We start from the raw sequence: 20,637 nt of genomic DNA, 5'->3' as shown, positions 1-20,637 counted from the left end.
CGCCTGAAGGTACAGCTGTACAAATAATAGTACGCAAGTATAAACACCATGGGACAAGGCAGCCTTCATAACGCTCAGGAAGGAGATGCGTTCTGTCTCATAGAGATGAACGTACTTTGGTGCAAAAAGTGCAAATCAATCCCAGAACAACAGTAAAGGACATTGTGACGATGCTGGAGGAAACAAGTACAAAAGTATCTATTTCCACAGTAAAACAAGTCCTACATCAACATAACCTGAATGGCCGCTCAGCAAGGAATAAGTCACTGTCCACAAAACTGCCATAAAGAAGCCAGACTACGGTTTGCAACTGCACATGGGGACAAAGATCATACTTTTTGGAGAAACGTCCTCTGGTCTGATGAAACAATAATAAAGCTGTTTGGCCATAATGACCATCATTAGGTTAGGAGGGAAATGGGAAGGGTTGCAAGCTTGAAGAACACCATCCCAACCGTGAAGCACGCGGGTGGCAGCATCATGTTGTGGTGGTGCTTTGATGCAGGAGGGACAGATGCACTTCCTAAAATAGATGGCATCATGAGGTAGGACAATTATGTGGATGTATTGAAGCAACATCTCAAGACATCAGTCAGGAAGTTAAAGCTTAGTTGCAAATGGGTCTTGCAAATGGACGATGACCCCAAGCATACTTCCAAAGTTGTGGCAAAATGGCTTAAGGACAACAAATGCAAGGTATTGATTGGAGTGGCCATAACAAAGCCTTGACCTCAATCCAATAGAACATTTGTTGGCAGAACTGAAAAAGCGTGTGCGTGCAAGGAGGCCTACACACCTGCCTCAGTTACACCAGCTCTGTCAGGAGGAATGGGTCAAAATTCACCCAATTTATTGTGGGAAGCTTGTGGAAGGCTACCCGAAACGTTTGACCCAAGTTAGCCAAGTTAAGGAAATGCTACCAAGTACTAATTGAGTGTATGTAAACTTCTGACCCACTGGGAATGTGATGAAATAAATAAAAGCTGAAATAAATAAATCTCTCTACTCTTATTCTGACATTTCACATTCTTAAAATAAAGTGGTGATCCTAGCTGACCTAAGACAGGGAATCTTTACTTGGATTAAGTGTCAGGAATTGTGAAAAACTGAGTTTAAATGTATTTGGCTAAGGTGTATGTAAACCTCTGACTTCAACTGTATATGGGGGATTGGAAATGATGCAGACAATTACATTGATCGAAGCTACAATCTATCTGTAATATTAAAGCTGATCTACCCCCTAAATTAAAAAATGTAATTAAATAATAAATAAACGGGGCTCTCAGACAAAACCGTCAGGAAGTTAATAGGCTTTACAGGGACTGATTCATTAAGCAAATTGCCTTGATAAAACAATTCAAATAAACAGATCAAAGTTAGTAAAAATCATGATGCACACCAGATGATGGCGGTAACACGTGTCTTCCTCTATCTTTTTCACTACAAAACATAGAAATGTGCTGTTTTCACATATGTTCATGTTGAAGTGGTGCTGGAGATGATGAATATGAAGTTGACATGTGTATTTATTTCTCTGTTAACTAACACAAACATGCAATGCTTCATGAAGCCTTCATAAACCTTTTGTAAGGACTATACAGACACTTCAGATTTTTTTTAGAATGTGACGTTACATAAACAAGATAGCATGAACCTACGAAACAAGAATTTGTACCTTTCACGGTGATATAGAACACCATCTTATCATCCCCGGCATCACAGGTGTACTCTCCAGAGTCGTCGATCTCAGCATTTAAAACCACCAGTGAACGGAAAACACCCTGCTCCTCACTACAGTAGCGCTCATTGTCATCTATTTTTTTGTTGTCTTTGTACCAGACGACCATGCAGTTGGCTCTTGAAAGCTCACACCCTAAGACAATGTCATCTGATGCGAAGAACTGCTTTTGAGTATTCACATTGTTTTTGCTCAGGATCTTTACAGGTGTCTCTGAGAATGAAAACAGCGAGAAAGCAAGTAAAGGGTACTTTTATGGGCATCTGAATGGAGTAACATAAAGTGGAAGGTACTCTAATGGGCAGCTGTATGGATTAACATATTGTGAAACGTACTCTAATGGGCATCTGTATAAGAGTAACATGAACAGTGACAAAGCAAGTGAAAGGTACTGTAACAGGCATTTGTATGAACTAACATGAATATGTGATTCAATTTATATATCTACCTTTGATCTTGACCTGGAAGTCCATCACATCATCCTTGGCGTCACAGACATATTGCCCAGCGTCCTCCAATGTCATGGAGTGGATGGTTAATTGCCGCATGACGCCATCCTCAATAACGGTGACATTACTGCTCTCTTCCATTTCCTCTCCATTCTTCTTCCAGCTTACAGTGGCATTTGATCTAGACACCTCACAGTCAAGAACCAAAGAATCTCCAACAAACATCTCGACCCGACTTGCCATCTTTCTTGGGCGTACGAAACGGACAGGAGGATCTATGGATAAAAAAAACATCACTTAAAAATTAAGCATCTCTTCAGCAGTAAAGGGGTTTCTTCTTGTGACATATGATGCACTCTGCACCAGCAACAGATCACTAAGGTACCATTAATAAGTCAACACTCATAAGTAATCTGTCTGTTTCTACTTTGGATATCAAGTGCCCTTGAAAAAAGTATATGATAGTAGACATCTGCACCTGCAATGTTGACAAAGAACGTCATGTTGTCATCAGCCGTATCGCACACATATTCTGCTGAATCTTTGACTGTGGTCTCAGGTATAATGAGTCTCCTGTAGACCCCATCCACCTCTAAGATGAGGTTGTCATTTTCCTCCACCTCAAGCCCGTCCCTATACCAACGCACCACAGCATTGGGCCTTGAGATCTCACAGCTCAACACCATCCTCTCAGATGTTTGCTGGCAGAGCTCCATTTGCGACTGACTTGGAGATATAATTTGTACTGGAGGCTCTAGAAAAAGACAGCACCGACAATGCATCAAGACATGCAGTATGACCAAAACACTTATTGTTTGAGTAAATAATGATCTCGTGACAGAGCAAGCCAGTTACTACAGGATGTTATGCTCTTGATTGCTCTCCTTACCTGTTATGCTGAGATTAAAGAATATTGAATCATCAGCCGTGTCACAGACATATTCGCCAGAGTCTTCGACTCCACTACAAAGAATCTTCAGTCGCCTGTAAGGGCCCTCAATCTTAAGTTTAATGTTTTCGCTTTCTTGCAACTTTTGCCCATCCTTGAACCAGTTTACGACACCATTTAGACGTGAGAGTTCACAGCTGAGAATGATCTCCTCCGGCACATGCCGATCAAGGTGGACATCTTCTTTAGGGTATACAATCATCACTGGTGGCTCTGTAGATGACACAGAGTTACGTGAGTGAGAACATAACAGCAAGCATGACATCTCAGTATCACAAGTCATAGCATAGTCTTCAATGCGCAATTCACAATTGACAAATGCTTGTTTTACAGTTAGTCACATAGCTTATGAATGCAGTATGCCACTAGATTATGAATCATTCACAAAAATGATATTCTGTAGGCTTGATCTGATGTTGTACTTCATTCATAGTAAGAATGAAATGTCCTTGCTAAGTCATTACCTCGTATGTTAACCTTGAACATTAAAGCTCTGTCTCCGGCACGACATGTGTATGTCCCAGAGTCTGACAGCTGAGCTGACTGGATGGTCAGCATCCTAACAGTGCAATCTGCGTGTACAGCAATGTTGTCACTAGACTGCGTTTCAACCCCATCTTTGTACCACTGGACAATGGCGTCAACCCTGGAAACCTCACAGGACATAACAAGACGATCTTGTTCCACAACACTTTTGAAGAGGTCTTCCTCAGGGATATCAACAAACGTCACCGGAGGTGCTGCAGAAAGCAATATAAATGGTTCAGTGGAGTGAAATAACAAGAGAAGTCTTATTAGATGTAAAAGGCCTGCTTTGTGCAGGTTAAACATGCATTGACTTCAAGCACTGACGATGATGCATTGACTTCAAGCATTGCCGAGGATTGCCTGGATAGTTCTAGAGAAGTCTGCGTCCACTGTTGAAGCAAAGATAAACGGTTAATAAAAGCTGTGCAATGATGAACTGTAGTGCAATTAAGTAATTGGGAAAATGACAGATCACGGTACATGCTTTTTTTCTCCTCCGATGGCCTCTTCAGGTGTTTAGCCTTTAATGAAAAGTATCAAAATATCTTATGAATGGCAATAAGAGATGACAAAAGGGAAAAAAGTATTATGATGACCATAGCTCAGTTTAAGAACACAAATGGCTCCTACGTTATGTGTTTCTAAGGGTAGATGCATAAGTAGCTCCTAAAAGCAAAACTCAATGAACATGTCCAATGTCCAAAGATTGCGTGCTCTGAAAAGGAATTTTTTTATCTGCAACATGAAGTTATTAGTCACGCCGAACTTGACATTAACGGAAAAGCTTTACATGTCACCTTTCACATCCACATAGAATTCGCTGATATCATCGGCTGTTTTACAACTGTACACCCCAGAGCTTGAAAATGTGGCTGATTGGATAACCAGGGTCCTCATGGTGCCCTCTGATTGGATGTGTATTCCATATTGAGGGAGGAGCTTTATTCCATCCTTGTACCAACAGATCTGTCCACTGGGGTCTGAGAGCTCACATTGCAGTACAATAGGACAGCCTGCTTCAATGGACGTGTTCCTCTCAACCTCTGGGGCAGCTGAGAACCTCACTGGTGGCGCTATAGGTGCTTTAATTAATTTAAAGAAATATATTCAATGGAGGTATCATTCTAACATTAACATGTACATACAAAAGCAATTTGATTAAGTAAATCTGAAGATGTATGATATTATGTGGCTACCGTCCTGGCTACTTGTTAGATACTAAAAAGAGGGCACAATTGATTAATAGTTGTGTCTAGAGTCACCAGAGTTGAAGTTATTGCTTTAACAAATTTCTATTTTGTAAATATCATGAGATGATTTGAAGGAGATAGTGGTACTTCACTCATCACAGGAGGTTAGACACTTGAATGCTGAAGCTATTAGATACACTGCTTTGAGTATAGCTTTCCAATTTGTACCTGAAAAGGTATTGCTTTTCCGAGAGTAATTAGTGGTAAATCTCACAGATCCTTTGAATTAAATGTATTCATTTAATTCCATGCAATCAAAATCAGCATTTCTCTTAGTCGAATCTGCTACTAGAAATACTATCAAGGATCCACTTTTCTACTGTGTATATCACATAACTACCTCTTCCAAACGATGCTTAGGCCTACTAATGACTGATGAAATTTAAATGAAGATTTGATGTTCAATACAAACCTGAAAGCTTGCACACATTACAAAGCATTAATCAACATATTAGTTAGTGATTTTGACCAAACTCAAAATTCTTAGATCACCTGCAACATCCACCTTGAATGCTATGCAGTCATCTAAAGCCTCACAGCTGTACACCCCAGAGTGACTGAGCTCTGCTGATTGGAGGATCACAGCCCTCAAAGCGCCCTCTGATTGGATGTCGACTCCATTCTCTGGGAGGAGCTTTGTTCCATCCTTGTACCAGAACACCTGGGCAGTTGGATCTGAGAGCTCACATTGTAGAACAATGGGGCAGCCTGCTTCAATGAACTTGTTCCTCACAACTTCTGGAAGTGCTGAAAACCTCACGGGAAGAGCTATGGGGTTTTCAAAGCATTTAGGAAAAATATTTAACAAAACACGAAATGCACCTGTTTCAAAGTGCTGATTCTTGTTCTATGTTATGTTAAAAAGCTATGGGTACCTTTAAAACCTACTGTAGATCCCCGTTTTTCAGGGATACACTCATTATTACAAAGATATATATATATACTGTATCACAACTATTAGTTACAATACAAAAACGTAATGAAATGGATATTACTATTGGTTCTTTGTAAGTCATATAGAACATGTGCTACACCCCTAAAAAGCTGTTAAAAAGGGATGCATAAAGAGGAAAATCACCTTGAACATCCACCTTGAATGTCATTGCATCGTCAGCAAGACTACAGCAGTAGAGCCCAGAGTCAGAGAGCTCCGCAGAGTGAATTACTAGTCTCTTCACATTGGCTTCACTTTGGATATCGAGGCCAGTTTTGGGAAATAGTTTCATTTCATCTTTAGACCAGCAGACCTGGGCTAGAGGATCTGAGAGCTCACACTGCAGTACAATGGGAGTACCAATTTCTACCGACTTGTTCCTCTCCATTGGTGAAAGTGGCATGATCTTCTGTGATGGAGCTAAAGGGTATGAATATGTGTGGGGAGAAAATGGTATGGCTTTGAAGTTGTGTTGCAAGACAATTGTATTAAGTCTTGTGCACACCGGTTGCGTCAAACTGTATGTGTTCTGGTGGAAGTCCATTTATTTCAATGGAAGGCAATCCGCAACTGCTCTGACTCATCTGCCGGACTAGGTTGCGGTGCATAGCTCTGTGTGCAGTGTGTCGCACACAGAGGATTTTACCAACTTGCTTTGCGGTGTGGTATCAGACACGTAAGTAGATAATGTGTAGCGTGATTCTTTTTGTTATGTTGTGGCGCATGGACTGAGAAGACTACGTAAAATGTACTGTACGGCAATGTAATATTGCAACCTGTGTGCACGGGACGTTAGGCTACTTCATTGATTAAAAAACACATATTGATCTAGCGGTGCTAAAGTTCAAGTAGTTGTGGAAGGAAAGTAGTAGTTAATGTCCTCCCAGACCATCAAATATAAGAACACATTAGATACTGTAAGAGTTAAGGAAAATATTGCAATAAATGAACAGTGGCTACACCAATGAGAATATAAGCATAAGCTCCTATTATGTGTTGTGTAGCTACAAAATAGATGCAAATCACCTTTGATCTCCACTTTAAATGTGATGGTATCACCTGCTGTTGAGCACTCATATGTTCCACCATGTAATATTTCAGCTGATTGGATGAGTAGTGTCCTTTTGATGCCATCTGACTGGATTTCCATTCCACTTTGAGATAGGAGCTTTGTTCCATCCTTGTACCAGTACACCTGGGCAGTTGGATCTGAGAGCTCACATTGCAGTATAATGGGGCAGCCATCTTCAATGAACTTGTTCCTTTCAGCTTCTGGAAGTGCTGAGAACCTCACAGGTGGAGCTATGGGTGTCAATGATTATAAAGGGGATCACAATGTTAATTTTCTTACATGTTTTTAAATTATTCAAAGATTTTGAAGATATGCAATACATGTATTTCATTATGAGGGAAGAAACTGCAAGCAGAGCAAACTGATTAAGACCTGGCTCAAATGACAGAAAAACATTAAAACGAGATGCCAGACACAGTTAACAAAGATAAGACACAAAGCAGGAACAAACAAGAACCGAAGAGCAGAGAGTGCAAGAGTCAAGGATTGTGCAATCTCAAAGCAGCTAAAGGTTTACAGAGAATAACATGAAGGACAAGAGACAGGCAAATGAGGTAACAAATGACAAAGAGGTGTCTTCATAAGAATGAAGGAGGATAAAAGGAATTTGTTAAACAAAAGATAAAGGTAATTGTTTAAATAAAAGATGAGTCAAGATGTGGTAAGTAGGCACCAGGGCATAATTCACATGCGTATCAATGGATACTTACAGAATGGTTTGGCATTTGCAATATCCCCCTTACAACCAATTGTAAGTTATGTACCAGTACACTAATCTCAATAGCCAAATAGGTATGAACAAATTCTCCTCAAATGTTGTCCATTGGTTCGTCACTACCTTATTTTTATCTGCATATTCGGTCACCATATTACTTGAACATATTGTCATCTTAGTAATGGTTGTGTTTTCATGTGATTGTTTAGCCTTCATAGAAGACTATCCACTAATTGTGTGGCTGAAATAAGTACCCCATCATCAAGGCTATCTGTAACATGATTAAGTTTGGCTTCGGCCAGTTAGGGCAGTATACAGACTAGATATCTGTGCACTTAACTTTCACGTTAATTATTAATTGTGAGTTATGCGTGCAGATCTCAGGTGTGAGTATCTACTGTATAAGATCACGAAACAATGGAAACAAACAATGGAAACGGACAAGTGATATCTTTTCTGTTAGATACTCTGCCAAGCAACACCAAACACCACCAGCCATCAGTTAGTTACCACTGCAGAACATGATTGGTTGATTTTTAATTAATTTATAGATAGTTTTAACATCACCTTTTACTTCCACAGTGAATTGGAGGCCATCTTCCATTGTCTCGCAACGGTACACTCCAGAGTGAGACAGCTCTGCTGATTGGATAACTAGAGTTCTCATAGTTCCATCTGATTGTATGTCTACTCCACTTTGGGTTAGGAGCTTTGTTCCATCCTTGTACCAGTACACCTTGATGGTGGGATCTGAGAGCTCACATTGCAGTACAATGGGGTAGCCTGATTTGATGTACTTTTTCTTGTCAGCTTCAGAAATTGCTGAAAACTTCGGAGGTGGAGCTACAGGGTTTAATATGAAGAAAATGTGGGTTATTGAACATGTAATGTCGGCTTATCATCTGAAATCATCTGCAACATTCTCTACTGAACATTCATTGACTTGTTTCATATATCGAGAAATTTGAAGGAAAACCTGAAATGTGTGATATAACGCCTACAAAACACTGTCACAAGCATGACAGACCTAATACCTGCTGTAACATTCCACCACCAATTATATCTGATTTAAATCAGGGTTGGGCTCAATTCAGAATGCAGTATTTTAACGATCAAGTTGACCCTGAGGCCTTCAAAAATAAGCCAAACAAATGAAATTGTTGGTGGAAAAATAATTGGTTACTCTAAGCACAAAGGTTAAAAGAGTATTTGAACACTGTTTCCAGAGAAAAGTTATATATCCTTTGGCAGTATGACTGAGTGGAACTTATTTAATTACACCAGAAAGGAAAAGAGTAAAAGAGCAGGGTTTAGTCCACCCAAAGTCTGTCCACATGAAGCAGATCATTAATAATTAAGCAAGTGAGTAGTTTTTGCATGGCGGAGTCGAGATAAAAACAAATAGTTATTTTTGTCCAAGAAGACCAAGACCAAGACGCAGTGAGTAGAGTAGAGTAACACATATTTTTCATAAACCGAAACTTTCATAAACCGAAAGCACCAATGAAAAGCTACTGGTACACACAGGCAACTATCCGTAGACAAGATTTTTATTTTACCTTTATCTAACTAGGCAAGTCAGTTAAGAACAAATTCTTATTTTCAATGACGGCCTAGGAACATTGGGTTAACTGCCTGTTCAGGGGCAGAACAACAGATTTGAATTTGCAACCTTATGGTTACTAGTCCAACACGCTAACCACTAGGCTACCCTGCCGCCCCAGATCCCACAAATAACAAATGAGGAAATTGCTACCTAAATATGATCCCCAATCAGAGACAACGATAAATATCTGTCTCTGATTGTTAACCATATCAGGCCAACATAGACATACAAAAACTCCAGATGACCCACCCTAGTCACTATCATGCCCCAACCAACATAGAGAATAAACAGCTTACTATGGGCATGACAGTACTCCCCCCCAAAGGTGCGGACTCCGACCGCAAAACCTGACTCAATAGGGGAGGGTCCAGGTGGGCATCTATGATGGATGACAGACCGTGGGTCGTTGCCGGAGGAACCGGATTGTGGATTGTCACAGGAGGATCTGGACAGAGAAGCCTTGCTGACAGCTCCGGGCAGAGAACCCTTGCTGAAAGCTCCGGACTGCCGACCGTCATTGGAGACTCCGGACCGCCGACCGTCGCTGGAGGCTTCGGACCACAGACCGTCGCTGGAGGATCCGGACCGCAGATCGTCTCAGGAGGTTCCGGACCGCGGACCGTCTCAGGAGGTTCCGGACTGCTCTCTCTAATTCTCTCTTTCTTTCTCTCTCTCGGAGGACCTGAGCCCTAGGACCATGCCTCAGGACTACCTGACATGATGACTCCTTGCTGTCCCCAGTCCACCTGACCGTAGACCGTCTCAGGAGGTTCCGGACTGTAGACCTTCGTTGGTGGTTCTGGACTGTGAAACGTCACCGGAAGCTCTGGACTTGAAACTGTCGCCGGAAGCTCTGGACTGGGAACTGTCGCCGGAAGCTCTGGACTATGGAGGTGCACTGGAGGCCTGATGCGTGGAACCGGTACAGGTGGCACCGGGCTGATGACACGCACCTCAGGGCGAGTGGGGGAGGAGGCACAGGATGTACTGGACTGTGGAAGCGCACTGGAGACCTGATGCGTGAGACCGGTACAGGTGGCACCGGGCTGATGACACGCACCTCAGGGCGAGTGCGGGAAGGAGGCACAGGACGCACTGACCTCTGGAGGCGCACTGGAGGTCTAGAGTGCAGAGCTGGCACAACCCTTCCTGCCTGGATGCTCAGTCCAGCCTGGAAAGTGTGGGAAGCTAGCACAGGATGCACTAGGCTATGAAGGTGCACTGGGGATACCGTGCATAGAGCTGGCGCAGGATATCCTGGGCCGAAGAGACGCACTGGAGGCCAGGAGCGCTGAGCCGGCACAATCCGTCCTGGCTGAATGCCCAATCTGTAGTGGTGTGGGGGCTGTGCTTTGGCAAAGTGGGTGGGGTTATATCCTTACTGTTTGGCCCTGTCCGGGGGTGTCCTCGGATGGGGCCACAGTGTCTCCTGACCCCTCCTGTCTCAGCCTCCAGTATTTATGCTGCAGTAGTTTATGTGTCGGGGGGCTAGGGTCAGTTTGTTATATCTGGAGTACTTCTCCTGTCCTATTCGTTGTCCTGTGTGAATTTAAGAGTGCTCTCTCTAATTCTCTCTTTCTTTCTCTCTCTCGGAGGACCTGAGCCCTAGGACCATGCCTCAGGACTACATGATGACTCCTTGCTGTCCCCAGTCCACCTGGCCATGCTGCTGCTCCAGTTTCAACTGTTCCGCCTTATTATTATTGGACCATGCTGGTCATCTATGAACATTTGAACATCTTGGCCATGTTCTGTTATAATCTCCACCCGGCACAGCCAGAAGAGGACTGGCCACCCCACGTAGCCTGGTTCCTCTTTAGGTTTCTTCCTAGGTTTTGGCCTTTCTAGGGAGTTTTTCCTAGCCACCGTGCTTCTACACCTGCATTGCTTGCTGTTTGGGGTTTTAGGCTGGGTTTCTGTACAGCACTTTGAGATATCAGATGATGTCCGAAGGGCTATATAAATACGTTTGATTTGATTTGAATCTAGCACGGCAACTGCGGGGAGCTGGGAACAGAGCGCACCGGGCTATGAATGCATACTGGAGACATTGTGTGCATCACTGCATAACACGGTGCCTGACCAGTCACATGCTCCCCATGGTAAGTACGGGGAGTTGGCTCAGGTCTAAACCCTACCTCCACCAATCTCCCCGTGTGCCTGCCTCTCGGGCTGCCTCTCGTGCTTCCGTCGTTGGGCTATCTCCTCGTATCGTCGCCGTTCTGCTTTCGCTGCCTCTATCTCCTCCTTCGGACGGTGATACTCCCCGGCCCTTGTCCAGGGTCCTGCTCCCTCCAGGATTTCCTCCCAGGTCCATTCCTCCTGGCCACGCTGCTTGGTCTGTTTTTGGTGGGATCTTCTGTCACGTTCGTCGTAATGAGTAGACCAAGGAGCAGCGTGAGTAGAGTTCCACATATTTTTAATAAACCGAAACTCAGCAAAACAATACAAACAAGCACAAATGAAAAACATGAAGCTACTGGTGCACACAGGCAACTATCCGTAGACAAGATCCCACAAATAACAAATGAGGAAATGGCTACTTAAATATGATCCCCAAACAGAGACATTGATAAACAGCTGTCTCTGATTGGGAACCATATCAGGCCAACATAGACATACAAAACCCCTAGATGACCCACCCTAGTCACTATCACGCCCCAACCAACATAGAGAATAAACAGCTACTTATGGTCAGGGTCGTGACAATTTTAATATGTAATGCTTATTTGAAATGCAATAGAAGTTTCGTAATGAGTAGGTTGTTACGAGTGTACTGATGTAAGTGGGATGCACATGACATCAACATGTCAACACCCCTTACTGAATATTTAAAAAGTATTCAAATAACGAGAGAACAGGAGCTTGACATCCTGCCGTTCCACTCTGAGGACAACGGCATAGGCATCTCGTCATTATATCCATAATCTCTGATTGCACCAAATTACATTTTACATTCCTGTCACTCAAACTCAAATTCTACATCCAGTAAGGTGTTCAATTCAATTAGAATTTCAACTCATGTGTTTTATAGTAGTCAATTCTTAATTGAGCAAAACCCTGATTTTGGGAGAGAAGAAATCTCAAGGGGGGGGGGGGGGGGGGGGTAGTGAAGGGAGGGTGACCACTGAAACTGCATTGAATGAATTCACAATGATTATCAAAAATGCAGTCAATGATCCTCAATGATCCAGATTTTATGGGATGCCATTAAAGGTGTTATTAAAACCAGTGCAACTGCATTCACATCTGGGCTGAATAAATCACAATTAAAGACAATTTCAGAATTGGAGAAGTTATTAACACTCTTTCAGACCAGGTAGCGACTACTCTTCTCAAAGTCAAGACATAACTAAATCTACTGGTAACACAGACAGCAGAATTTTCCATCCATCGAATTAGACGCAACCATTAATTCCAAATAGCGGATATTGCAAGTATTGAATCTGAATCAGGTGAATTACTGTCAGAAAAAAAAGTATATATATATACATAATTAAAAAATCCTGAACCAATACTTGCACTTGACTCCCCCATCTCACCCCCTTCTAGCTCTGACTTTGCTGATTGCTACTTTATTGAGGAAAAGTGTACTTACGATGTCTGTGATACATGGTTGTCCCATCTACAGTAGCTATCTTAAGATGAATGCACTAACTGTAAGTCACTCTGGATAAGAGCGTCTGCTAAATGACTAAAATGTTCAACGTAAATGTAGAACCAAAATTCATCAACCAAAGATTATCCCGCTTCTATATTGTACACCTCGTATAATGTACACCTCGTATTGTAAATAAATCGATTGAGTAATTGATTGAGTAATTCAAAAATATATATAAGAACTCCTCTTCTTTCAACTGAGGAAGCTGGCTTGCTGGTAGCCCTCATCTCTCTTCATGAACTCAAAAGGGCATTGGGTAACATGAATACAGGCAAATCACCTGGTTGTGCTGGTATTCCTCCTGAGGTCTATTTAACATGTTGGAACCAGTTAGGTCCACTATTAATTGAAATTATTAACACAGCACAAATGTTTGTTTTTACAGAGCGAAAACATTTGGACCAAAGCAGGTTTGTTAAAAAAACGATTATCCTCAGATAACCTCCGTTGCTTATTACATATCTTACATGCTTCATCAGAAATGAAAGCTCCTTGGGCAGTTCTATCTCATTTCTCAGTTCTATCATTTCTTCGGTTGGTTTTGGAACATAAGGGAATTGGCTCCAATTTCATTCATATATTTAAAATACTATATGCCAATCCCTCAGCCCTAATCATAACAGGCAATAAATGCTCTGTTCCGTTCATAATAACTAGAAGTTGTAGGCAAGGTGATCCCATCTCACCTCTGCTATTTTTATTGCCTATGGAAGCCCTGGCCAAGTCAATTCGACAACTGAAAAAATTACAACATCATCTCTCAATTCCATGGATCACATAATCTCATTATATGCCGGCAATGTATCTCAATCCCTCCCAAAAGCTCTGAAGACCATAGACAAATTCAGTTCGATGTCAAGTTTTAAAATAAATCTAACGAAATCTGCCTGACTGCCTCTCGAGACCCCGATGGAGGACTGCATCTCTACTTATGGAATCCCAATCGTTTCCCAATTTAGATATTTGAGAATAGATATATTTCCTCCCTTCAATAAAACCACTGGCAGAACTTTAACAGAACGCTCAAATCAATTAAATATCAATATCAATTGTCAAATATACTACATTGCGACATCAACATTTCTGTATTTCAATGCTTCCCTTTACTCCCCCTTCTGGCTATTGGGATAAAATCTATAGTGTGGATTAAAACATGTATATTGCAAAGTAAGCGGGACGGATAAAATTAACAAACTTGCAAAGAAGGAAAGACGTAGGAGTACTATCTGTACCAAACTTTAAATTGCATTTAGTCTCATCCTAAATTTGTTAAGACATGATTATTCCGCCCCCGTGGCTGAGTATAGAGAGACATATGGTGTCTCCTATTGCCTTGAAAGAGGTGGTATTCGCTGATATATCCTTTAAATAATGTAAACTATGCTTTGGTCCTATTATTGTGCGCACAATTTATATTTGGCACAACATTTTAAAACAATGTAACTGGGAACTGTCTTGCCCATTCTCAAATATTTCACAACAAATCTTTGCGATCTGAAGGGTGGCCTTTTGCGTCCGCCCAATGGTCCAAATGTGGAATCTATCCCCTTGCTGATATCATGGACAGTAATGGTTTGAGAATATTCCAATATTTGGAAGACACAAATTACCAGGCATATCTTTTTTTCTATATTTACAATTTAGGTCAGCTATGCTGGCTATGGAGTCCCTTGGGAAAACAATGATGCAATTTATAAATAATGAGACGTGGTGTTGTTGGGAGGTTGTTTATACCCCCCCAACAAAAAAATACAAAACAAAGAAAATGTTGGTCACCCAAAAAATAAGAGAAGTTATTTGACAACATCAATCCACCATTTTTACATGCAATGTATCTTAGCATATTACTATGTTGTGCTAATGCTAGCACTGGCTTTCACTGGTTCGTACTTCTCAAAAAAAATCTTAAAATAGATCACACATACTTCAATCTAATTTATACCGTGAGAAACAGATTTGACTTGGAATTAAAGATTTTGGAATGGAAATGGTTCCAATGATTATCATACGTTTCTACGCTACGTTTCCTTACAGGCTCTACAGAAAGTCCTTTGAAGTGCAGAAAGCATGGAATGTAAGTATAAAATCTTGGTTTGATACAGTTCTGTTCAAATAACTTTATTTCTTCTGTTGCGATAATCCCGATATAAATTGGAATAAAGAAAGAGCTGTTTTAGGATGTTTTTAGAGAACCAATGCAAATAAATTGGATATCAATAGTAGCAATATGCTAACATGAGCACTATAACATACCATTGGTGGATTGCTCTGAAGTCGTCAAAGGATTTCTCTCCATTTGAGAAAACATATTGGGGTAAAATGGAAAACTATGCATTTAACACTGTGGTGCTGTCATGGTTACAATTTGAAGTCTGAAATGGTGCTCTTCTACATATGTTTACACCTGTCCATTTACTTTATATGTTTTATTTTATTTAACCTTTATTTAACTAGGTAAGTCAGTAAAGAACAAATTCTTATTTACAATAACGGCCTACCCCGGCCAAATCCAGACGAAGCTGAGCCAATTGTGCGCTGCCCTATGGGACTCCCAATCATGGCTGGATGTGACACAGCCTGGATTCTAACCAGGGACTGTAGTAACGCCTCTAGCACTGTGGTGCAGTGCCGTAGACAGCTGCGCCACTCGGGAGCAAGGTCTTCGTGAAGACAATTGAGGAAGACGATTTTATATGTCACTGTAGTGACCGATTCCAGGTGTCTTGCACACCACAGGGATAAACTAAAGCCTAGCCATTAGCCTTTGACCTAACACATCTGTAAAGGTCTAATTACTGTATCCTTTCATTGGTAAATTATTAAACTGTCCAACAAAAAAACGGAAAAAATGATTACCTTTCACATCCACATGAAACTGCATTGCATCATCTGTTGTCTTACAGCTGTAGCTCCCTGAATCAGACAGCCTTGCAGATTCCACATCCAATGTCCTTATGGAACCTTCTGATTGCATTTCTAGTCCATTCTCTTCGTGTAGCAGCGTTCCGTCCTTGTACCAGGAAACGTGTGCATTTGGGTCTGATATCTCACAACGCAGGACAATGGGACCGCCTGCTGCAACGGACTTGTTCCTCTCAGCTTCACAAGGTGTTGTGATCCTCACAGGAGGTGCTGGGGGTGTGTGAAGTAGTATTAAGAGAGAATCGCATCACCATTAAGAAATATGTGCTACAATAAAATGACTCAAGTATCTTAAGAGCAAATATCACTACAGAGATTAGTCATGCCAATAACTCTCAAGAATCCCAAATGAATAAGCAAATATCACTAATTCTGTCACGTTTACTATATAAGTATAACTTAATTGTTTTATTAGAGTTGATATATAAAATTTAAGGGGAGGATATTTTTGGTTAGACTGAGATACCTATGAATACAAGTTAATGTGACTGAATCTTACATATAGAATAATCAGACAAATCGTTATAAAGCACCCAAGCTCAAAGTATCACAATGACTAATTTTCAGTATTATTTTAGTATGAGATAAATTGAATAAGAGTAAATGTAGCAATTGTCAAGTGTAAAAGATTACTTATAGCAATCAGTTGATTTTTACACAATGTCAACATTGTGCCTGTCAGTTGTTTTGTTTGATAAAGCTAACCATATTTAATCACCTTCAACATCCACCTTAAATGCAATGTCATCGTCATCCAATTGACTGTCACATTCTCCTAATTGATAGAGCTCTGCTGGTTGAAGAGTTGGTGTCTTCATGGAGGTATAGAGCTCTGCTGATTGGAGAGTTGGTGTCTTCATTGAGCAGCAGAGCTCTGCTGATTGGAGAGTTGGTGTCTGTACTGAGCCACAGACCTCTGTTGGGTGGAAAGTTGGTGTTTGCGTGGAGCCACATACCTCTGCTGATTGGTGAGTTGGTGTATGTATGGAGCCATAGAGCTCTGCTGATTGAAGAGTTTGTGTCTGCATAGAATCATAGAGCTCTGCAGACTGGAGAGTTGGTGTCTGCATGGAGCCACAGACCTCTGCTGATTGGTGAGTTGGTGTATGTATGGAGCCATAGAGCTCTGCTGATTGAAGAGTTTGTGTCTGCATAGAATCATAGAGCTCTGCAGACTGGAAAGTTAGTGTCTGCATGGAGCCACAGACCTCTGCTGATTGGTGAGTTGGTGTATGTATGGAGCCATAGAGCTCTGCTGATTGAAGAGTTTGTGTCTGCATAGAATCATAGAGCTCTGCAGACTGGAGAGTTAGTGTCTGCATGGAGCCACAGACCTCTGCTGATTGGTGAGTTGGTGTATGTATGGAGCCATAGAGCTCTGCTGATTGAAGAGTTTGTGTCTGCATAGAATCATAGAGCTCTGCAGACTGGAGAGTTAGTGTCTGCATGGAGCCACAGACCTCTGCTGATTGGTGAGTTGGTGTATGCATGGTGCCATAGAGCTCTGCTGATTGGACAGTTGGTGTCTGCATGGAGCCATAGAGTTCTGCTGATTGGACAGTTGGTGTCTGCATGGAGCCATATAGCTCTGCTGATTGGAAGGTTGCTGTCTCCATGGAGCCAAAGAGCTCTGGTGAATGGAGAGTTGCTGTCTCCATTGAATAGTGTTCTGCTGATTGGACAGTTGGTGTCTCTATGGAAAAGTGCTCCACAGATTGGAGACTTGGCGTCTCCGTGGAATATATTCCATATGTTTGAAGATGTTGACCGTACTTGTAGTGGAGGATCTGGACAGTAGAGTCTAAGGGCTCACAGTGAACCTCAACGGGGCAGACCTCTTCAATGGACTTGTTCTTCTCAATCGCTTGGTCAGCTGAGACCCTCACAGGTGCAGCTATATGCATTGTGGTGCACACAGAGAAAGGTTTTCAATTGATGTTCTGTGTGCCTTCTCTTATTTAAAAATCCTTTTCTAAAGGTACTACACATCATTGTGTGTTAGCATGGATGAGTTAAGAGAAAACCGATGACAAAGGTTAACAATTAAGAGAGGCGACCAGATTAAGAGCTGGTCTAAAGACAAGATAAATAAGAACTAACAGTACATTTCCTAACACAGAACTCAGTTCACTACATCACTCATTCCTGTTTAGCCACTCGTACAAACATTTTCACATTTTGTGATAAAGGCTCATTGAGACAGGTACAGATTCTGGGCAGCAAAGGGAATGTGAAGATTGGATGATGAGCAAGACATAAGATGTGCTATCAAGAATGGCAAAGCTGCTTGTTACAAGCGTCATTGTTGTTTGACTCTGTTAAGAATGACGATATGATATACTAAACAATTAACATGAATTAGTATGAAGAAATTCAGCCGCTCACAGACCATTCAGATGTTTGATTAAAAGCCAAAATAGCAGGGAATCAGATGAGATTGGGGGGTGAAAGGATCACAAAAAGAAACACATTTAAACTACTGTCTTTATATGCTTTGAAGGATGGAATACACTAGCTAATTCACCACCATTGTTAGTGGCATGTATATGTTGGGTTAAAATGGAGAGTGCTAATGTTGAAATAGCATTATATCACCTTTGATATCCATAGTGTATTGGGAAGACTCATCAGATATCTCACCCTTCTCACTGCCAGGGTGAGACAGCTCTGCTGTTTGAACAAAGCCACAGAGAAAACAGTAAGCTGGATGATAGCTTCAACCATGTAAATGCTTCTGTCAGATTTTGATATGGAGTAGAAAAGGGTTTATGTGGAGCACCACCTTTGATGGCCACATTACATTGTGTGGTATCGCCAGTTGTTTGGCAGTCAAACCTCCCACCACAGGACATGTCATCTGGTTGGATGAACAAAGTCCTCATGCTGCCCTTTGATTGTCTGTCAAGTCCACTATGTGGGTAGATCTGTGTTCCATCTTTGTCCCAGCAGACCTGGGCAATGGGGTCTGAAATCTCAAACTGTTGTACAATTGAGAGGCCTGCTTCTATGGACTTGTTCTTCTCAACTTCAGGGGCAACCAAGTATGTCATGGGCGGAGCTATAGGTAATCATTGAGGGGATAATTCAGTGTGAATTATTTTGAGTGGTTATAAAATGGCTAATGTAAAGAGACAATATCAACACTAAAGCATCTAGCTTTTTAAGTATTAGCTCAGAACATGTAAGAAGACAATTAATCCAAAAGCTACAGAAAGAGAGTTAGTCGCAACTGAAACTAGAGAAAAACAAACATTTGACAAAAATCACCTTGGTTCTGTACAATTAACGGGGCAACATCTTCCGCTGTAGCACAATAATACGCCCCAGAGTTGGAGGGGTGTGCCGGTTGGACAACCAGGTTCCTCCTGATGCCCCCCATTTCGAAAGGTCCAGTGTCAGAGATGGGCTCTACTTTGTCCTTCTGCCGTGACACCTGGGCAATGGGGTCTGAGATCTCACAGGGTAGTTCAATGGGGCAGGTTGCTTGAAACGGCTGGCTCTTCACAACCTCTGGTGAAGGTAAGAACTTCACTGGTGGAGCTAAAGATGATTATCCATGTTATAATTGTGGAATTTACAGCAGTTAACAATATTTTGGGGGAGGGAGGGGGCTTACAGTAAAGCTTCCCCAAACTGACTAATCTGTCATTTCTCAAACCAGTTTCAAAGAGGCAAACCTATTGCTTCAAACAGTAAACAAACAACAAATATTTCCTTATTTAATGAGATGAAAAGCAAGTGTCTCAATTAACTTAAGAAGAAGAAGTAAGTCCCCACAGACAGACAACACAAATAGCCACCAATGTTAGTTGCATCTAATCTCCACAAAACTGTCTAGGGTTACTCTGTATGAGATTTGAACCAAAAAGCCACAAATCACCTTTGATATCCACAGTAAACTGGAGAGTGTCGTCAGAAGTTTCACAGTTGTACAGCCCTGAGTGAAAGACCCCTGCTGATTGGACAATGAGCTTCCTCATGGTGCCATTAGATTGGATGTCCATTCCAGTCTGTGGGAGGAGCTTTTCTCCATCCTTGCACCAGTAGACCTGGGCAGTGGGATCTGTAACCTCACATTGCAGTTGAAAAGGGCAGCCTGCTTCAACCGACTTGGTCTTCTCAACATCAAAGATAGCTGAGAAGGTCACTGGCACGGCTAGCAATGAGGATGAATGAAATACCATATTATAGAGATAAATATTTAAATGTATGTCATACAGTATATACACTTTTATGTGGCTTCAAATGATTTGAGAATAGAAAATGAGTAAAGTGATCATCAAGTATGTGTAAATAGATAGCCACAGCACTGCAAATCAATCGAGCACAGGAAGCAAGGCTATATACAGTATTCTATTCTGTAAAGTTATTTGTTCATGAACACAGAGAAAGCAGGGATTATTAGTTGCATTTGGAAAATGACACGACTGTTAAAGGATGTAAAGCAAAGGCAGAAAGGGCAATATCACCTTTGATATCCACATGGAACTCCATGGTATCATCCACTGTGGTACAACTGTAAGTGCCAGAGTGAGTCAGTTCTGCTGACTGAACAACCAACGTCCTCATGTTGCCTTCTGATTGGATGTCTAGTTCATGGTTTGAAAAGAGCTGTATTCCATCCTTGTACCAGTAGACCTGGGCAGTTGGATCTGAGAGCTCACATTTCAGTACAATGGGGCAGCCTGCTTCAATGACCCTGTTCCTCTCAGCTTCTGGAAGTACTGAGAACCTCACAGGTGGAACTATAGATATGTTTAAGTCTTAGATTATGGTAATCCATAATTACATTGTTGGTTTGATTAGAGATTTC

At 41.6% G+C, this 20,637-nt stretch overlaps 1 protein-coding gene across 14 annotated transcripts in view; it reads right to left on the bottom strand.

Annotated features, from left to right (window-relative positions):
- The window catches only part of obsl1b (obscurin like cytoskeletal adaptor 1b), a 71,574-nt gene that overhangs the window by 41,137 nt on the left and 9,800 nt on the right, over nucleotides 1-20,637 (bottom strand). For 4 of the 14 annotated variants that reach the window (XR_002470200.2, XM_036958564.1, XM_021578716.2 and 1 more), the window contains exons 9-25: nucleotides 20,294-20,569; nucleotides 19,705-19,980; nucleotides 19,092-19,364; nucleotides 18,607-18,882; nucleotides 18,420-18,494; nucleotides 16,543-17,718; nucleotides 15,759-16,034; nucleotides 8,203-8,478; nucleotides 6,875-7,150; nucleotides 5,993-6,268; nucleotides 5,407-5,682; nucleotides 4,462-4,746; nucleotides 3,601-3,876; nucleotides 3,077-3,349; nucleotides 2,666-2,941; nucleotides 2,187-2,462; nucleotides 1,676-1,951 (exon numbers count right to left, since the gene is read on the bottom strand). Coding sequence is in view for 13 of the 14 variants with exons in the window: in XM_036958564.1 (XP_036814459.1) it covers nucleotides 1,676-1,951; nucleotides 2,187-2,462; nucleotides 2,666-2,941; nucleotides 3,077-3,349; nucleotides 3,601-3,876; nucleotides 4,462-4,746; nucleotides 5,407-5,682; nucleotides 5,993-6,268; nucleotides 6,875-7,150; nucleotides 8,203-8,478; nucleotides 15,759-16,034; nucleotides 16,543-17,718; nucleotides 18,420-18,494; nucleotides 18,607-18,882; nucleotides 19,092-19,364; nucleotides 19,705-19,980; nucleotides 20,294-20,569 (5,394 nt within the window). In the remaining variant the exon portion in view is untranslated. The remainder of the gene's footprint in view (nucleotides 1-1,675; nucleotides 1,952-2,186; nucleotides 2,463-2,665; nucleotides 2,942-3,076; nucleotides 3,350-3,600; nucleotides 3,877-4,461; nucleotides 4,747-5,406; nucleotides 5,683-5,992; nucleotides 6,269-6,874; nucleotides 7,151-8,202; nucleotides 8,479-15,758; nucleotides 16,035-16,542; nucleotides 17,719-18,419; nucleotides 18,495-18,606; nucleotides 18,883-19,091; nucleotides 19,365-19,704; nucleotides 19,981-20,293; nucleotides 20,570-20,637) is intronic. The other 10 variants (XM_021578724.2, XM_021578725.2, XM_021578719.2 and 7 more) reach the window with 9 other exon arrangements.

The sequence above is a fragment of the Oncorhynchus mykiss genome, chromosome 22 (assembly GCF_013265735.2).
Source record: "Oncorhynchus mykiss isolate Arlee chromosome 22, USDA_OmykA_1.1, whole genome shotgun sequence".
Classification (NCBI taxonomy): domain Eukaryota; kingdom Metazoa; phylum Chordata; class Actinopteri; order Salmoniformes; family Salmonidae; genus Oncorhynchus; species Oncorhynchus mykiss.
Note: the sequence above shows the minus strand (reverse complement) of the source record. Positions and strands in the feature narration are given on the sequence as shown.